Source organism: Phoenix dactylifera, chromosome 11 (assembly GCF_009389715.1).
Source record: "Phoenix dactylifera cultivar Barhee BC4 chromosome 11, palm_55x_up_171113_PBpolish2nd_filt_p, whole genome shotgun sequence".
Lineage (NCBI taxonomy): Eukaryota > Viridiplantae > Streptophyta > Magnoliopsida > Arecales > Arecaceae > Phoenix > Phoenix dactylifera.
This window is the reverse complement of record NC_052402.1, coordinates 23,037,033-23,057,046: the sequence shown is the minus strand read 5'-3', so window position 1 is coordinate 23,057,046 and position 20,014 is coordinate 23,037,033. Positions and strand designations below refer to the sequence as shown.

Below are 20,014 nucleotides of genomic sequence, written 5' to 3'. Positions count from 1 at the left end.
ACGGATTACAGTTGGATTGTTTTCCGGGCTCACAATCCAAAACCTTTACACTTTGGTTTTCCAGGATCACCAAGAACCTATGTTGGTTTTACGGGCTCACCAACGAACCTTCACAATTGGTTTTACGGGTTCACCAATAAACCTACACCGTTGGTTTTGCGGGCTCACCAACAAACCTTTACAAGGTGATTAACAAAAGAAAGAAGAAAGTTGAAGCTCCTAGATGAGCAAATATAACAATTATAAGCTACAAAGAAGAGTTTAGAATATAGTTATCACTTGATGAATCTTCTCTCTTCTTTGTCAAGAATGCTTTACTCTTCAACGGTAGATGGAGCTCTTAATATCTCATGGAATCTGCTCAACCACTTCTTTTTGACTCTTTGAATGAAGCACTTGGATGAAGAAGATTAGGGCACTTGTCTTTCTTGTGTAAGCTTTGATATTTTGCAAAAGGATGCTTTCTCTGATGAATAGTGTCACTTTAAATAGTTTTCCTCATCCATTGGACAACCCCCATTCGTCAGAATTCAAAAACTAGCCGTTGCTTGCTGTTGGAAGGATAAAAAGTACTTCTGCAGAACTAGCCGTTATGCTTCTGCCCGTGCTTGGGTCGACTCAACTTTTACTGGGGTCGACTCAACTTTCACTTGGATTGACTCATGCTACATTGGGGTCGACCCTCTCAGGGAACACAGAACTTTATATTTCAGCCGTTCTTCACTTGGGTCGACTCAACTCCTTTTGGGTCGACTCAAGGTTCAGTTGGGTCGACTCAAATTCCACTTGGATCGACCCTCTTAGAGATTCCAGAGAACTGATTTTTGAATGACATAGCCTTTGGGTCGACTCATGTTCAGTTGGGGTTGACTCAGGGTTGGGTCGACTCAAGTTTCATTTGGGTCGACCCTCTCAGGGATTCCAGAGACTTATTTTCTTGAGGCTTGAAGATGGGGTCGACTCAACTTTCACTTGGGTCGACCCAAGTACTGTTCATCCGTGCCATTTTTGCAGAAGTGTGCCAGATGGTTTCTTGATGTGCCGGGGTCGACTCTACCAAGTTTGGGGTCGACTCAATCCACACTTTGCTGCAACTTAAGGTTAGATTCATCCATATAATCAATGAAATAAACTTCAAATAATTTTGAATATATATCATGGTGGTGCTACATACTCTAAACAATAAAAATTACTATTGTCCACTTAAGAGTACGTTTCACTTGAAACTTTGCCGAATTGGAATTTTGAATTCACTATTCCTTTTCTATCGTAAATTTTATCTTATTTTTAATCATTAAAATACATCTTGATCTCATTCTACTAATGTACCGAGAGTGACGAACTTAGTAATGATGTATCATATTACCTTGTAATATTTAATTAGGTATACCCTCAATGGTTGTGTTAATCATCAAAATAACACTATCATCCTTACTCTAAAACCCCTGAAAAAATTGATTTTCATTGCTGCCATAGGATCCTCCATGCCCTTGCCGATTCTCTCTATGATGTGGACCTCCTCACCAAATTAGCTAAGGAGCTTTGGGATGCTCTTGAAACGGAATATGGATGGATGATGCTGGTCTTGATCGGTTCGTCATATCCAAGTTTCATAAATATGCTATGGTGGATTCCAAATCTATCAATATCCAAATCCATGAATTTCAAGTTCTTCTTAGAAAAGCTGAATTGACAGGTTGTAAATTCATTAAAAATTATAGAGTCCAAGCCATAGTTGATTCTCTCCCTCCATCTTGGTCGAGTTTTTCTTGTGAGTTAAGTTATAAGCAAGGTGACTTAACCCTATCAGAGATTATAAACTCTATTATGATCAAAGAAGAGCATCAACTTAAACATAAACCTAAACCAAATTTTGGACCCAAGATCAATTTGACCGAATCAAGTCAAACCTATTTCAAATCCCGTAGAAAATTTTTCAAAAAGAAAAAACTTCAAAATTCTTCAAATCTTGTCTCTTCCTCCAAACCTTCTAGAAGCCATAACCGTCTTGATCAGAAGCCAACAAGGAAGAAGACCTTCTGCTTCATGTGTGGGTGGTCAAATCATATGGAAAAAGATTACTATCATAGAAAGACTAAATCTTGGAAGAAAGGATCACTTAAACCTCATGTGAATATGGTTGAGATGGTTCTGGATCTTCCTTCAGGTTAGAATGTCAAAACCCTTTGGTTTTCCTTGTCCACTCTTCTTGTGATTGGTGGCTTGACTCCCAAGCTAATGTTCATGTTTGTTTTGATCGCTCCTAGTTCTCCACCTTTCAAGAATTAAGTGGAGGAGGTGTAACGCTTGAAAATGACTCCTCAGCACAAGTGTTAGGAAAAGGACGAGTGGACCTAAAGATGACATTTAAAAAAATTCTAATCCTTCACGAAGTGCTGTTCATCCCCAATATTAAGAGGAATCTTACCAGTAGATTTTTTCTTGTATCTAGAGGCTATAAGATTGTATTAGAATCTAATAAGCTTGTAATCTCTCGAAATAATGCGTTTGTTGGAAAAGGCTTTGTGTCTGAAGGCCTATTCAAATTAAGTGTAAATCCTAAAGATTCTAATAAAGATCATCCTTTTATTCTAAATCTTGAATCTTCTGATGTTTGGCATGGTAGGCTTGGTCATGTGAATTTTGATCGGATCCATTACATGACTATCTTGACTATGATCCCTGAGATCCATCTAGATAAAAAGGTCCAATGTAAAATTTGTTTTTAAGCCAAAAGTACCCAAAAACCTTTCAAATGTGTTAATAGAAGTTCTAACCTTCTTGACCTAATTCATAGTAATGTGTGTGACTCCACTAAAATTCCAACCCGAGGAGAAAATCGTTACTTTAAATATTTATGGATGACATCTCGAGGTATTGTTACACATATCTAATCAAATCTAAAAATGAAGTCTTAGACAAATTTGAAATCTATAAGGTTGAAGCTGAATGGCTCTATTCTATCAAGAATATGGGATCATTCAACCTGGCTCATTCAACCTTTAAAAAACTTAGGTCTGATCGTGGTGGAGAATGTATCTCGAATGAGATGGCTCTATTATGTCAAGAAAATGGGATCATTCATCAGGTTACTCCTCCTTACTCCCCGCAATCGAATAGTGTAGCAGAATGGTGAAGATTTCTTTACTTTTCTAGTAAAAGGTGAAGCTTCCACATTTGCAGAGGTGATGTCTTCACCAGATGCCCCTTTTTGGAAGAAAGTTATTAGCTCTAAATTCAACTCAATTATCCAAAACTAGATCTAGATCGACTGATCTTCCTCCAAGTAGTAAACCATTAGGTTGTAAGTAGGTATTCTGTAGGAAGCTTAGACTTGATGGATCAATAGAAAAGTATAAGGCGAAATTAGTGGCTAAAGAATATAACCGAAAAAAGATTTCAGATTATTTTAATACCTATTCCTCTGTAGCTAGAATCTCTACCCTTAGAACTCTTCTTGCCATTATTGCTTCCATCCATAAGTTAATCATTTATCAAATAGATGTGAAGACTACGTTCCTAAATGGAGATCTAGATGATGAGATCTATATGGAACAACCTAAAGGATTCATTGTAAAGGGACAAGAGAACAAAGTTTGCAAACTTGTTAAGTCCCTATACAGTCTCAAACAAGCACTGAAACAGTGGCATGAAAAATTTGATAGAACTATTCTTTTCATTGGTTTCTCCATCAATGATCATGACAAGTGTGTGTATTTCAAAATTATTGATGATGATTGTGCGATACTTTATTTATACGTCGACGATATTCTAATTTCTAGAACTTCTCTTAAAATCACATATAAAATCAAACAATTCTTTTCAAATCACTTTGATATAAAAGATTTAGGTGAAGCTGATATCATCCTAGGGATGAAGTTGTTTAGATCTTCTGAAGGGATCGCTCTCTTCCTTGCTAATTCCATCAAGAAAATGATTCAAAACTTTGGTTACTCTAATAAAAAATCTATATCTACCACTTATAATTCAAGTATTCATCTCAAAAGGAATTTAGGTGAACCAGTTGATCAAATCAGATACCCCTAAATCATAGGTTCTCTCCTATATGTGGAAAATAGGACATGACCTGATATTGCCTGTGCTATAGAAAGATTAAGTAGATGTACTCAAAATCCAAATCAATCTCATTGGTCAGCCATTGAAAAGGTATTTCGATATCTTAAGAAAATTCTTGATCTTTCACTCTTGTACACTGGATACCCTGAGATGGTTGAGGACTACAGTGATGTAAATTGGATTACTAATTCTCTTGATCTTAAATCAACCACTGAATATCTCTTTCTTCTTAGCAGTGCTGTCGTTGCTTGGGGATTATCCAAACAAACTATTATATCTTGGAGCACTATGAAAGCCGAGTTGATTGCTTCAGATACCACTTGTATTGAGGCAGAGTGGATTAAAAATCTTATCTCAGAGCTACCTTTAGTACCTAATCCAGTTCTGGCTATATCAATTCATTATGATAATAAAACCTTAATAGAACTTACAAATTAAAAGAGTACTAACAAAAAGATGAACCGACATATTTGAATTTATCATAAATTTGTAAGACAACTCAAAAAGAGCAATATCATTTTTTTGAAATTTATCAAGTCTGAGAAAACTTAGCAGATCATTGAATCAAGGATTTGTCTAGGAGTGGAGTCCTAGAATCATTGAAGGGGATGGAGCTTAAGCCCACTATTTGGTCACCGATAGTGAATACCCAACGTCTGTGATTGGAGATCCCATGAAGGAGGTTCAATATAGTAGAAACGAAGCTGCTTGAGTGATTATGTCAGAGTGCATTTTTGGAGTATATCTCCTTCCATTTCTATGATGAGTGCTCTTATTAGTGACAAAAATATATATTGAAAAAGTAGAGTTATACTCTTAATAAGTCTAAGACAGAAAATCTGTGAGGTATTAGGTCACAAATATCCTTGGAGAACTTACCTATATGAGACTAAGGGTTTGGGCTAACCCTAATAAACTTCTCATAAAAAATCAAAGTACTAAGCGCAAGGCCTTTAAATGGTGCTGACCGCATAAAGACCCAATTGATCTATACTATGTATGTGATAAGTAGAAATCTAAGTTAAAGAACCTATAGTTCAAGGTTACAATAATTTCTTCAAATAGATACTATCAACACTAAGTGGGGTTCAAGTCTGCGGAACACCTCACCGATTGCACAATATAAGTTGTGCAAATTTTCTTCTAAATATTTTTATTTTTAAATTTAAATCTTTTGTAGGGGATTGTTGGAGTTTTAACTTTAAAAAAAATTAATTTTAAAAATGAATATATCAACTTTATCTCCTAAATATTAGATATTTTAAAATATAGGATAAAACTTTTATCCTTTTCTTTAGACGTTTCTTTCAGAACAGGTGTGACTCTTTTGAAAATAACATCTGAAAAAAGAATATTGGTTCTGGTTTCCATGGGGATGCGATGCTTTTGAAGCATCGCATCTTCGGAAACACTGCACTGTATCAGTCTTCTGGATAGAGTCTATAAATAAACTCCTCCAAGATTAATTCTAATCCAATTCAATCTCTCTCTCATTTGTACTCTATCTGTTGCCCAGATAGACAACCCAAGAGGGGGGGGGGGGGTGAATTGGGTTTTAAAATAATTTGAATAATTAAAACGATGTGGTTGACTAATTAAAAACTATTGCAAGTTATCTAATTAATGCTAAGTGCTGTGAGTGATGTGAGGGGAAGAAGAATAGAGACAATCCAACACAAACACAAGGTTTTATAGTGGTTCGGAGCTAACCCTTGCTCCTACGTCCACTCCCCAAGTCTCACTTGGGAATTCACTATAACCCCCTTGGATTACAGCCGGTTGTTTTCCAAGCTCACAACCAAACTTGTTGTTTTACGAGCTCACAACGAACTCGGTCGGTTTTCCCAGGCTCACCGACTAAAACCGCCCCGATTGTTTTCCCGGGATCACAATCAAACCCTTACACACGTTGGTTTTAACTCGGCTCACCAACCAACCTCAATCCCCTTGATTCAATCCCCGATTGAACTAAGTAAATACAAGTTGTAGAAAGAAAACAGAAAATGAGCTTCTCAAAAAGCAGATGAAAACAATATGAACAATGAATGAAGTTAAGAAGCCTCAAACGCTTTTAGATTGGAGATGAGGAATGGCTTCTTAAACTTCTGGTCTCCTCTTGAAAGAGTAGTCGACTTGAATGCAGGAGAAGGAGGCTTTAATTGCTGGGAAGATGTAGTTGGAAGCAGTAAATGCAGATCTTCCTCTTTTTCGTTGAAGAGCACGTTGCAGAGCTTGAGTGCTTGATTAGTTGGAGTGGAATGGTTGTTCTCTACTTTGCTACAGTCTTCTGTGGCTATTTAAACCAACCCCCACGAAAACTAGCCGTTAGACACCTTTTTCTGTCCGTTCTGCACACTCTGCACAGCCTGACAATGTGTCCGTTGGTGGGTTGGAGTCGACTCGCGCGATCAGGAGTCGACTCGGCTGTAGCAGGAGTCGACTCGAGCTTTTCCGGAGTCGACTCGGCAACTGTTCACAGTTTGAATTAAAGTTGCTGTCTTGACTGGGAGTCGACTCGTCTTGACCCGGAGTCGACTCGCCAACTTCTGGCGCTGACCTGGCAATTTTGGAGTCGGCTCATCCTCTGTAGTCCGTGGATCCAAATTTGAATTTTGTCCACTCGAGTTGACTCGACTGTCCTGGGAGTCGACTCGAATCTCAGAGCCCGAACTCCCGATTCTCTGTCTTTTGGCTCATCCAGTCTTGGAGTCGACTCGAACTTCCTTGGAGTCGACTCGGCTCTCAGTTTCCGAAAGTTGGTCTTCTGCCTTTTGACGTGAAGCTTGTCTTGGAGTCGACTCGAGCTGTCTGGGAGTCAACTCGAATCTCAGAGGCAGTAACTTGGTTTTCTGTCTGTCTTGGGGTCGCGGTGTCTTGGAGTCGACTCGCGTATTGCGGGAGTCGACTCGAATCTCAGAGTCCATAAAATGCTCTCTGACTTTTTCTTTGTGTACCGCTGAGAGTCGACTCTTGCTTTCTCTGGAGTCGACTTGCCACCTATCGGAGTCGACTCGCGTTCCACTGGAGTCGACTCGAATCTCAGACCCGAAAACTGTTCTCTGACTTTTCTGCCTGTGACTGCTTGGAGTCGACTCTTATTTCCTTGGAGTCGACTCGGTGAACATCGGAGTCGACTCGCGCACTTCGGGAGTCGACTCGCTGACAGGTTCTGAGTTAAAGCTTTCTGTTCTTCTGTCTGTTCTCAGTCGGAGTCGACTCGTACTTATCTGGAGTCGACTCAAGCTCGTGCCAATGAACTTGATACGCTTGGAGTCGACTCGTGATACTCGGGAGTCGACTCGAGTCTCAGACATTGGTTCAAACAGACTCCTTAACTTATCCAAAAATTATGAACCAAGTCCTGGGACACTTAGACAGGATTTTCACTGAAACACTCAATTGAATTCATTAGTAATCAAAAGATATACTCAAATGCTTTGAGCTCATCAAAATCAAATGGGGTTTTAATCAATCACTCCACAATCTCCCCCTTTTTGATGATGACAAAACTTTGAGTATATGTAAAATGAATTGCTCAATAAATAATGAATTAAAATCCATAAATGAATTCAAATGTCTGGTAATTCAATTTATCCAAGCTTTGAAAGGAGTGAAACAATAAATTTCGGAGTTAAAGCTCCCCCTTTCATTTGGAATTATATAAGCCTTCATATTATGCAATCAATTGTTTGGCTTATATGTCATTAATGATTTAGTTTGATTAAAATTCAGATTCTCCCCCTCAACATATGCATTCAATTATGTTTTGATTCTCTGAATTTCCTTTTAATGCTTTGAAGTTTTTGAACTGAATTTTTGTATTTAGAGGGAAAATCTGTCAATTTGTTCTTGAGTAGGATTCAGCTAATCTCCGAATATCCCTTGAATAGATTCTGGAGATTACTCCATTAGGAGCCCCAAAAGAGAGATAATAAGCCTCGAGGTACCGAATCCACTTAGAACAAATTTGTGTGTTTTAAGAGTTTATCTTTCCATTGATTCCTTTTACATATTTTATGCATATTTCTCCCCCTTTTACATATTTTATACATATTTCTCCCCCTTTTTGTCATCATATCAAAAAGGAGGTAATCAGAACACACAATCAAACATAGATCAAAAGGCACAGTATTGAAGAAAAATGCGGCTACTCATTGTATTAATTTGTATGTAAGTACATTTCAGAATACAATAAGTAAAGCAAAACAATACATGTCAAAACAAAACACAAAAAAGTAGCTATGGTCTCCTCGAGGATGTAGCTCCTCCTCTCGAGGATGTGGCTCCTCCTCTCGAGGATGTGTCTCCTCGAGGCATGCGCTCCACGAGTGATTGGACCGCATTGGTGACGTTCTCGAGCTGGCGAATGATGGCCTGGATGGCCCTGCTCTGTGTCGTATCCAGCTCGAGCACCGACTTCTGCAGTTCGTCCAGTTTGTAGATGAGCACATTCGACAAGCGCTCGGCCCCTGCGGTGGTGGTGGACATGTCACGGCCGATGTCATCCCGCATCTGTCGAGTGGTGCTCGTGACCTCACTCATGCTGTGGAACTGGGCCTGTATCAAGGTCCTCATGTTGTATATCTCTTGCCGCACCTCAGCCGTCATGTCTGTCACGGCTGTCAGGGAAGGGACCAATGCGGAAGATGTGGGCGCAGGAGAGGGAGTAGGCACCGAACCTCGGAGCTCCCGAAGCAACTCATCCCTCAGATCTCGGACTATCTCCTGCCGCAGCTCCCGGAGCTGCTCAGGATCAATGCGGACCTCCATGGGTGGTGGAGCCGAGGAGGAAGGTCCAGCGGAGGTGGTAGGAGCAGGAGTGGATGGAAGATCTGGTAAGTCTGGAAAGTCAGAGTCTGGCTCAGGACTGGGGGAAGGTCTGGTGGTCTGTGTGGTGAGGGTAGACTTCCTAACCCAAATCCCCTCTCTCTTCCGAAACCCCATCCTGTGTAGGGTCCCCGGACGCATGCGATCAGTCCATCGCAATGCGCGAGAGGGTTCCCCCTCAGGGATAGGAATCTCGTACTCCCTAAATAATAATGTGAAGACCATGCCGTAGGGTAGGGTGAGCCTAGGTCTGTCTAGTGGCTCACACATGTATCGATATATGAGTTTGGGGAAGTTGATTGGGGTGTCATGAAGCATATAGAACATCAGAGCTAGGTCTCTCTCATTTACAAAATCAAATCTCCCTGTCTTAGGGAAGATGGACCTAGACAATATACTCAAGAGGATCCGCACCTCAATCGGTAGTGAGCTAGCGGATACCTCGTCTAGAGGTGACTGGGGTGGATGTCCTAGAACGGCCGTAAGGGCCTCAACCCTATCCTCAGGGTGTGCGGGACCCACCCCTGCTAATGGAAGGTGGAGGATGTGGGCAATAAGATCCTCCGTGACACGCAAAGGAACACCGGCTACTGTGCCCTCGATACCCCCATCTCCCCGATGGACGGTACCGTAAAACTCTCTAACAAGGCCAGGGTAAGTGGGGAGATCTAAGGTGAGGAAATACTCTAAGCCCTGGGCCCTGAGTCTATCACCTATAGTGAACCCTTCCCGGGAGAGATAGTCGAAGTCGACATATCTCCCGGTGGTGACGGCCTTCCCGGCTAATGGCCTCGCGGGAACCGCCCTAGGCGGGGAACGAGCCGGAGGTGGTTGCCTCGCGGGATCGTGCCGCGCCTTGGAGCGCCGCTCGGGACCGGCCTCGGGTCGGGACCCTTCCTAACTACGGTCTTACGCGGCATTTTGACCTAAACAGAGAGGAAAAATCTAGAGGACGGTGAAAGACCGACGGAAAAGACTCGGAACCGACCGGGAATGACCTAGGAAGGGAGGAGAACTCAATGTCCGGTGAAGAATCGACGGAAAAATGGCTTGGAGACGATTGGGGACGACCTAGGAGTCGGCTCTAGGGTTTTTTGAACAGTGGTGGCTTGAAAGAAAAGTGTTTTCGAAACGACAAATCTAGGGTTAAAAAGTCGGATCCCGACTGCGAGTCGACTCCACTGAGTCGCGAGTCGACTCGACCTCGAGTCGACTCCAGAATATGCGCGAGTCGACTCTCCTTATGCCCCTGTGGACCTCGAGTCGACTCCCGACAGTATGCGAGTCGACTCCCCCTCTGCTGCCATCTTTGCGAGTCGACTCCCGCCAATGCGCGAGTCGACTCCCCCTTAGGAGCCGGCTCTGAAACTTACTCGAGTCGTCTCTAACTTTGGCACGCACCTAAAAATCATGCTACATTCGTGCCAAATGAGGGAAAAACACTAAAGTATGATCTGATTTGATGATCAGGGAAAAGAAACTCTATTTTAACCACAATCTAATCATCAAAATCAATGAATCTAGTGGAAACTACCACTAGGATGGATCAATCACTCCTAATCCCCTCCTAAGCACACTAAACCTCTCTTCACTTAGAGGTTTTGTAAAAATATCTGCTAATTGATCATCAGTACAAACAAATTGGAGTGTCACATCACCATTCAATACATGGTCTCTTATGAAGTGATGTCTTATCTCAATGTGTTTAGTTCTTGAATGCTGAATTGGATTTTTAGTTAGATTAATGGCACTTGTATTATCACAATTAATGGGAATTTTATCTTGCTTAATGCCATAATCTTCTAGTTGTTGTTTAATCCACAAGATTTGAGCACAACAACTCCAGGCTGCAACATATTCAGCTTCAGCAGTAGATAATGCAACCGAATTTTGTTTCTTGCTAAACCATGAGATTAAGTTTTCTCCTAGGAATTGACATGACCCGCTGGTACTTTTTCTATCAAGTTTACATCCAGCAAAGTCTGAATCTGTGTATCCTATTAAGTTTAGGCTAGATTCTTTAGAGTACCATAATCCTATATTCTTAGTTCCTATTAAGTATTTAAAAATTCTCTTAACTGCAACTAGATGTGATTCCTTAGGATTAGCCTGATATCTAGCACACATGCAGACACTAAACATAATATCAGGTCTACTTGCAGTAAGATACAATAAAGATCCTATCATACCTCTATACAGTTTCTGATCTACAGATTTACCTGATTCATCTTGGTCTAATTTGCATGATGAGCTCATGGGGGTGCTGATTGACTTGTTTCCCTCCATTTCAAACTTCTTGAGCATCTCCTTGATATATTTGGCTTGATTGATGAAGATGCCTCCTTCAGACTGTTTGATTTGAAGCCCAAGGAAGTAGTTCAGCTCTCCCATCATGCTCATCTCAAATTCACTCTGCATCAAATCAGCAAATTCTTCGCAGAGGCGATTGTTAGTAGCACCGAAAATGATATCATCAACATAAATCTGTACTAGTAGCATATCTTGGTTTTTCTTTTTCAGAAATAGTGTTGTATCTACATTACCCCTAGAGAACTCATGTTCTAGTAGGAATTTGCTAAGCCTCTCATACCATGCTCTAGGTGCTTGTTTTAAACCATAAAGTGCTTTGTTCAGTTTATATACATGATTAGGGTATTGATGATTTTCAAAACCAGGAGGTTGTTCTACATATACCTCCTCATTTATATACCCATTTAAAAATGCACTTTTTACATCCATTTGAAATAGTTTGAAGTCCTTAGAGCATGCATATGCTAATAATAATCTAATAGCCTCAAGTCTAGCTACAGGAGCACAGGTTTCATCAAAATCTATACCTTCTTCTTGATTATAACCCTTTGCTACTAGTCTAGCCTTATTCCTTATAACAATTCCATTTTCATCAAGTTTATTTTTATAAATCCATTTAGTACCTATAATCGGATATTCAGACGGTCTCTCTACTAGATTCCATACCTTGTTTCTAGTAAATTGGTTTAATTCTTCTTGCATTGCATTTATCCAATTTACATCTTTTTCAGCTTTTTCTATGTGTTTGGGCTCAAAATGAGAAACAAAGGCTAGATGATTATTTAAGTTCCTAAGGGATGCCCTAGTCCTAATAGGTTGAGATGGATCATCTAGAATTAATTCCTTAGGATGCCCGTGAGCATACCTCCAAGCTTTAGTTAGTCCATGATCCACAATAGCCTCTTGGCTTGAAGATGCATCTTCAATTAATTTTTGATTATCATCTTGTAATGTCATCTCATCTATCTTTTCTTCAAGAATTTCAGCATCATCATCAAAATTAACTCTCTTGCTAGAAGTGATGTCACTAGAATCATCAAATACAACATGTATAGATTCTTCTATAACTAGGGTTCTTTTATTAAAGACTCTGTAGGCTTTGCTAGTTGTAGAGTACCCCAAGAATATAGCCTCATCAGATTTTGAGTCAAATTTCTAGATTATCTTTCCCATTATTATGAACAAAACACCTACATCCAAAAACATGAAAGTAGTTTACCTTTGGTTTTCTATTTTTCCAAAGTTCATAAGGTGTTTTCTTTATAATGGGTCTCAATAAAACTCTATTTAATATATGACAAGAAGTATTAATGGCTTCTCCCCAAAAGTACTTAGGGAGGTTACTTTCACATAACATAGTTCTAGCCATTTCCTCTAGAGTTCTATTTTTCCTTTCCACAACTCCATTTTGTTGTGGTGTCCTAGGTGCAGAGAAATTATGAGTTATCCCCTTTTTACTACAAAACTCATCAAATAAATGATTCTCAAATTCGGTTCCATGGTCACTTCTAATAGCTATGACTGAAGTATCTCTAGCATTTGTTACTTCTTTGTGAAATTTCTTGAAGACCGAAAATGCTTGATCCTTATGATTTAAGAACATGACCCAAGTGTATCTAGAATAATCATCTACAATAACTAGACCATATTTATTTCCACCTAGACTTGTGGTTCTAGTTGGTCCGAATAGGTCCATGTGTATTAGTTCTAGAGGTCTAGAGGTAAAGACACAATTGATAGATTTAAAGGAGTTCCTTGATTGTTTGCCAAATTGACATGCTTCACATATTTTATTCTTTTCAAACTTTAGTTTTGGCAAACCTATTACGGAATCTCTCTTAACTAGTTTTGATATTGTGTCCATGCTTGCATGACCTAACTTACGGTGCCATAACCAACTAGCATCATTGTCCTTAGTTTCATTAACAACTAAGCATGGGTTGTGTTTGGCAAGATCCTCAAGATCTATAACATACACATTCCCACGTCTTATTCCTTTAGAAACTAAACTATTGTCATTTGAGTTGGTTATGATGCATAGTGATGGTTTGAACAAAATATCAAAACCTCTATCACACAATTGACTAATGCTAAGTAAATTATGCTTAAGACCATCAACATATCTAACATTATCAATAAAAGTAGAAGGGGTGATTTGAACTTTACCAATACCAATGATGTGACCTTGGTTGTTGTCTCCAAAAGTCACAGCACCTCCCTTCTTAGCTTCAAGGGTGAAAAATTGATCTTTGTCACCCGTCATGTGCCTTGAGCAGCCACTATCCAAGTACCAGCAGTTTTTGTTGACCTTGGCTGCAAGACACTCCTACACAAGCAAATCATGTCATCTTAGGTACCCAAGTTTTCTTGGGTCCTTCATGGTTAGTCAAGTTGGTTCCTTTTGGAACCCATACCCTTTTAATTTTCCTTTTTGTTTTATTTTTCCTAGAATTACACACATTCGCTTTATGACCTATTGTACCACAGCAAAAGCAAGTTATTTTCTTAGTTTTAGTTTCCCCAGCTTTAACAAAGAAGTTACTAAGAAGTTTTTGTTTATTTCTTGGTTTGTACCCTAAACCCGCTTTATTAAATACGGCTCGTTGACTATTAAGTATCATGTTTAATTTTTCAGAACTATATGTAAATTTTTCAACTAAGGGTTTGTATTTGTTAAGTTCTTTAGTTAGAGTTTGATTTTCTGCTTTTAGGTCATTAAGTTCTTTTGTGAGATCCTTATTTAAGATTTGTTTATGATTTTTAAGTTCTGACAGTTCTTTAGTTAGTTTTTCATTATCTTTAGTTAAGGTACTAGTCTTTTGAGTTAAAAGTTGGTTGCTTGTCTTAAGTTCTATATTTTCTTTGATGATTAAATCCTTATCCTTAACTAATTTATCGTATTTATGTAGGTATGATTGATTAGCTATTTTTAGTTCTTTATTCTTAAGATTTATGGCCTTATATTCTACCATTAATTCATTAAATGCATCATAAAGTTCATCAAAAGAAAAATCAGGATGCGTATCGAAAGTTACCTCGTTTTCATTTGCCATGAAGCAGAAATTGGCCTTCTCTTCTTGTTCATCATCTGATGAGGAGGATGATGAGTCGGAGTCGGATAGTGTTGTGACAAGAGCCTTCTTCTTCTTGTACTTACTCCCCTTCTTCAGTAAGGGGCACTCAGCTCTTATGTGACCCGGCTTCTTGCACTCGTAACACCCAATCCCCTCATTTTCCCTTTCCTTACCTTTGTCCTTGCGGTAGGAATTTGAGGGGCCTCTCCTTTGATGATAGAACTTCTTGTGGTTGATGAATTTCTTGAACTTGCGCACAAGAAGAGCCTCACCATCATCTTCCTCATTCTCTTCTTCGTCACTGCTGCTACTGCAAGACAAGTCCTTGTTAGATGAAGTAGACTTAAGAGCTATTACCTTTTTCTTGTGGGAGGACTCCTCCTCGTTGTGTTGCTTCATGGTTAGCTCGTGCGTCATTAGGGATCCAAGAAGCTCCTCAAGTGGTAACTTGTTCAAGTCCTTGGCTTCTTGGATTGCCGTCACTTTAGCTTCCCATGACCTTGGTAGACAACGAAGGATTTTCCTAACAAGCTCACTGTTAGTATAGTTCTTGCCAAGGCTTTTTAGGCCATTGACAATGTCAGTAAACCTAGTGAACATGCATGTGATTGTTTCATTAGAATCCATTTTAAATAGTTCATACTTATGAACCAAAATATTTATTTTGGATTCTTTGACTTGATTCGTGCCCTCATGGGTCACTTCAAGTCTGTCCCAAATCTCTTTTGCAGAATTGCAAGTTGAGATCCTATTGAATTCATTTCTATCTAAGGCACAATAAAGCACATTCATAGCTTTAGAGTTTAGTTGTGCCTTTCTCATGTCATGTTCATCCCAATCCTTTTCTAGTTTGGGTACCGTGACATCCTCTACATATATGGATGGGATGTATGGCCCATTTACTACAATGGTCCACATCTCATAGTCTTGGGCTTGGATGAATATTCTCATCCAAGCCTTCCAATATGAGTAGTCGGATCCATTAAAGAATGGGGGTCTTTGGGTGGACTGACCCTCAATGTGGGAAGATCCAAATGGGGTTGTCATTTCGATCTTTTACTCTTGGGTAGAAGAGTTTAGGCTCTGATACCACTTGTTGCCCAGATAGACAACCCAAAAGGGGGGGGGGTGAATTGGGTTTTAAAATAATTTGAATAATTAAAACGATGTGGTTGACTAATTAAAAACTATTGCAAGTTATCTAATTAATGCTAAGTGCTGTGAGTGATGTGAGGGGAAGAAGAATAGAGACAATCCAACACAAACACAAGGTTTTAATTATTCAAATTATTTTAAAACCCAATTTACCCCCCCCCTCTTGGGTTGTCTATCTGGGCAACAAGTGGTATCAGAGCCTAAACTCTTCTACCCAAAAGTAAAAGATCGAAATGACAACCCCATTTGGATCTTCCCACATTGAGGGTCAGTCCACCCAAAGACCCCCATTCTTTAATGGATCCGACTACTCATATTGGAAGGCTAGGATGAGAATATTCATCCAAGCCCAAGACTATGAGATGTGGACCATTGTAGTAAATGGGCCATACATCCCATCCATATATGTAGAGGATGTCACGGTACCCAAACTAGAAAAGGATTGGGATGAACATGACATGAGAAAGGCACAACTAAACTCTAAAGCTATAAATGTGCTTTATTGTGCCTTAGATAGAAATGAATTCAATAAGATCTCAACTTGCAATTCTGCAAAAGAGATTTGGGACAGACTTGAAGTGACCCATGAGGGCACGAATCAAGTCAAAGAATCCAAAATAAATATTTTGGTTCATAAGTATGAACTATTTAAAATGGATTCTAATGAAACAATCACTATCTCTCGGGAGTTTCTTCTACAGACAGAGTTTTTTTATTTTTCTACTTTCTATTTTCTATTTTTTTTAATTTTTTAGGCAACTGAAGGAGTCGATCGGGTCATGCCTCTCCAGCAATCGTGCTCATTAGAGGAGGATATGGCTGAGCCGGATTATTGTACCTTAAGAACGAGATCGCCACAAACTTATAAGTAGAAGGCAAATCAAGTTTTTAGGGTAATATATATCACATGCCTCTATCCACGAAAGCTCTTTTCAATTTTTTGATTTTATTTTAGTAAATTATTTCTTTAGAATACTTTTATAAAATAAAGATATAGGCACCATCCTCCAACAGTAACATTAAATTAACTTTTGTGATTTATCGGTCCCTTCGCGCACTGATGATTTGTCCGGCGAACATTTTTGCCAAGTGATGCTATACTTCGGCTGGGTTTGAGTTGGCCTGATGCAGCTAGAATTGACTATGCACCCAAGCTGATTGCATCGCCACCGCTTCCGACACATTGACGTAATTGGTGTTTGGCCCGATCTAGGTCCCATCCAAAACCCAAACCCAAATATTGTCAAGCTATGGTACCACAACATCAGATGGATGGGTCTATAGTTCAAATCCTGGATTTGCATGCCAAGTTTGAATTGTGGTCATGCTAGACCTGGACCAGTCTTGTTCAATCTGCACTCCATTATGCTGAACTTGCACTTTAATCTAGGGCTGCTGGCATGTGACCATTTCTCGCATTCCGAGGAATTATCACTGACAGTAAATACGTGCAAGAAATGCAGGGAAACTTCGGTAAAACTCTTCCCATGATGGATTTTTTGTTGTTTTGGTAGTAGTCTTCCCGTGAGGGAATTACTGTCCATACAAGGAACATGCAGGCGTGGTGGAATTTTACCTGGAAGGCAAATGAGCACAAAACCCCACGAGCCCAGTGTTTCAGTTATTTACTGGGAAAAGTAAATTCTTTACGTCATCACAAAGTATAGAAGCTGTCTCCTTATGCCATGTAAAACCTGTTTTTTAACTTCATTTCTAGCTCTTATTGTAGGCTCTCAGTGTGACATACTAACATGAAACAAGGAATTAGATTCCTTCAAATAGGCAGCAACTGAGTTAAAAAAAAACCAAAAAACCAGCATCCTCCTCCATTCATCTATATCTGACAAGCTGAATTATATTTAGATAGGGGTTTCTAAGACTTCAAAACATATAAGATAATGTAGGGAATGACTTTTACTGATTTCTTCCACCTTGCATCACCTGTGACACACACATTTGTAGTGGTAGGCACTGTTGGCAGGATCGTTAGCATCGACAGGGACTTGCTCAGCTTTGCACTTGAATCGGCATCCTCTGCATTCATTGTAGGTGCAAACTGGAGCTGTTGAGCCAATCATCAATCTCTTTGAGGACTTGTAACTTCTCCATCTCCAGAATCCATCTCTTTTCAGTCCCTATGTGAGTTATTGTTGAAGAAGCGCCAAATATTAAGAAAGAAACACTTGCTGGCTAGATACTTGCAAGCTATGAAGGAAAATGTAAGAACTAACAGAAACACGAACTCGAAGATTTAAGTTTAACCCTCTCTTTAGATTTATACTAGTTTCACCTCTAAATGCAACTCCTTGGGTGGTTGAAGTAGATTGGAGTAATGAAAACGCGATGGAACCGTATCTTCTGCTGGAAAGCCTGCACCATTGAGCGATTTAGAATAAAAGCCACATAAAGAGATGGGAAGAGTAAGAACACTCAGCTTGCATAAAGAGTTAATATGGTGGAAAGAAGGAAAAGGAGCACTAAGAAAAAGATAGAAACAGAAGCTCTTAAGAAGGCACTAAGAATGGACTACCTGGCCTGCAAAAAACTCCAAGGACAAAAGTCAAGAGTAGGAAGAGAAGGAAGGAGAAGGTAGTGAGATTCTTCAAGCCCATAGGTTTCTTTCAGTGGCAGCAGTGGGGAATGAGAGGTGAGTAGATTATATAGATACAGAAGCCAAAGGGGAGGGGGGATTGAGAGCTATTGCAGCACAAAAGAGGAGTCGGTGCTCTTTGGAAGGAAGCTAGAAGAAAATGTTGGGGGAAGTGGGTGTGGAGGATATTACTGTCGACTGGGACCCATCGCTGCAAACAGGATAGCTGAGGTCCCCTCTTCACCGGGCCTAGGACAAAATGATCCCACTCAGCTCTGCCAGAGGATAGCCGACGTGAGTAAATTTTTCTACACAACAATATAAGTTAATGCAAACTAATATATATAGAGTTTGTGAGATATTTAATTATATTTCTTTCCTACTTGAGCCTACTTTAGTAGGTATTTAATTAACGAGTGAATGGTATTTCTAAGAAAAAGTTGACAAATAGAATTTATGGAACATATTTTTAAATTTGAAACTCTTGTTCTTTTGATATAGTATATTTGATACTATTATAGTCTAATCCCGCCCAAAGGCCATTTTTCTCTCATAACATGCTCAAATACTGCTTTTGAGATGTGTCCATGTCAAACAAATCGCCTTTGGCTTTTAGTTGTGGATGATGACCAATACTCATCAAAGACAATCAAGATGACAGCCAATCAAGGTTATATGTGTTTAGGGCGATAAAAACTCAGGAGGGGTCCAATCACTTTCTACAGTAGTTGCAACCCTCCATTTAGAAAGTGGTTTTCTATTTGAAACTTCAAAAGTATTTCTTAAGTGCTAGGCACAAAAATTAGGCGCAAATAATTCTGAATTTGGTGCTTCCTACTATAATTCTCAATAAAAAGGAAAAAGAGAAAAAGAAAATATAATCAAAGTACTAGCTAAAATAATCATGCATATAATCAAGAAACATGTAATAGGAAGGCCATAAAGATCTCAATGAGAGATTTCTGGCAAAGAGTTTTTTTTTTTTTTTTGATGAAAAGGGATGCTAAATTAAAGCCGCCCAGCTTTTATTGTATGAAATGTGTAATTATATACAGAGTCATATTTCATGAGAACAGAAACAGATATTGTCTGAGTGATTACAAAATTTCTGCTTCTAAATTATGTTTAAACCGAAGACCAGTTAGCCTAGCATATAACAGAATAGCAAGATTAAGACCATAGATCTTCAAAAACGTCTGAAGCAGATACCTAGAATTTAGTCTTCAAAGGTAGCACAAAAATGTGAGAAACAGCATGAGGACTTCAACCTTCTGGGCTTCTAATTTATAGCGGATATGAGGTAACCAATCAAAAGCTATGGACCAAGTATAAACTCCAACGATTTGTGCTTCAATAGGTAGCTTGAAAAAGCCACCTGCCGAAGACTTTTAGAGAGTTTGCAGCTAAGCAGAAGTCTTATGTTGGCTTCAAAAGCATGATAGAGACAAACTTTTCCATGGCTTGTAGGGTAGTTCCTGCATCTACCCAATTGACACAGCGTGTTTACCCTTTTGATCTTTCTCCACAAAATTGTGAAGGCTGGGAGATGCTATTGAAGTAGAGGATGCAGATTTGTTGAGAAAAGTCTAGTTTCTCTCATTCCAACAGACCCCAGAAACAGCTGCTATAGTCAAGTGAATATTGGCCCCAGAAAAATTGTAACCTGTTTGGTCGTGGTGGCACGTTAAGGCTTGTACAGATAGCCTCCCAAATTTTCTTTGCAAAGGGGCAGTTAATGAGAACATAACCAATTGATTCTCCAGCATTATAGAATACGCACACTGTCACGCCCCCGTCCGAGATCACGAGCCAGGGGTCCGCGCCAACCGCCGCACACCCGTAGGAAACTCTCCTCACGAGCATGCAAGGCATCCTAACCAAATATCTCAATATATAAAATAATTCAACTAAATAAATGTAATCTTATTCCATTGACTAACTCAAGTCATAAAGTCTCACAATTCTAAATATGCAGCGGAAT

The 20,014-nt window shown here is 39.4% G+C and overlaps 1 protein-coding gene across 1 annotated transcript; it reads right to left on the bottom strand.

Annotated features, from left to right (window-relative positions):
* Positions 1-17,121: 17,121 nt before the first annotated feature.
* LOC103697845 lies at positions 17,122-18,160 on the bottom strand. Its single transcript, XM_008779784.2, has 3 exons — positions 17,974-18,160; positions 17,734-17,813; positions 17,122-17,578 (listed from the first exon to the last, which is right to left on the bottom strand). The coding sequence occupies exons 1-3, from the start codon at positions 18,053-18,055 to the stop codon at positions 17,381-17,383; spliced, it is 360 nt and encodes a 119-aa protein (XP_008778006.2). The 5' UTR covers positions 18,056-18,160; the 3' UTR covers positions 17,122-17,380.
* Positions 18,161-20,014: the final 1,854 nt, after the last annotated feature.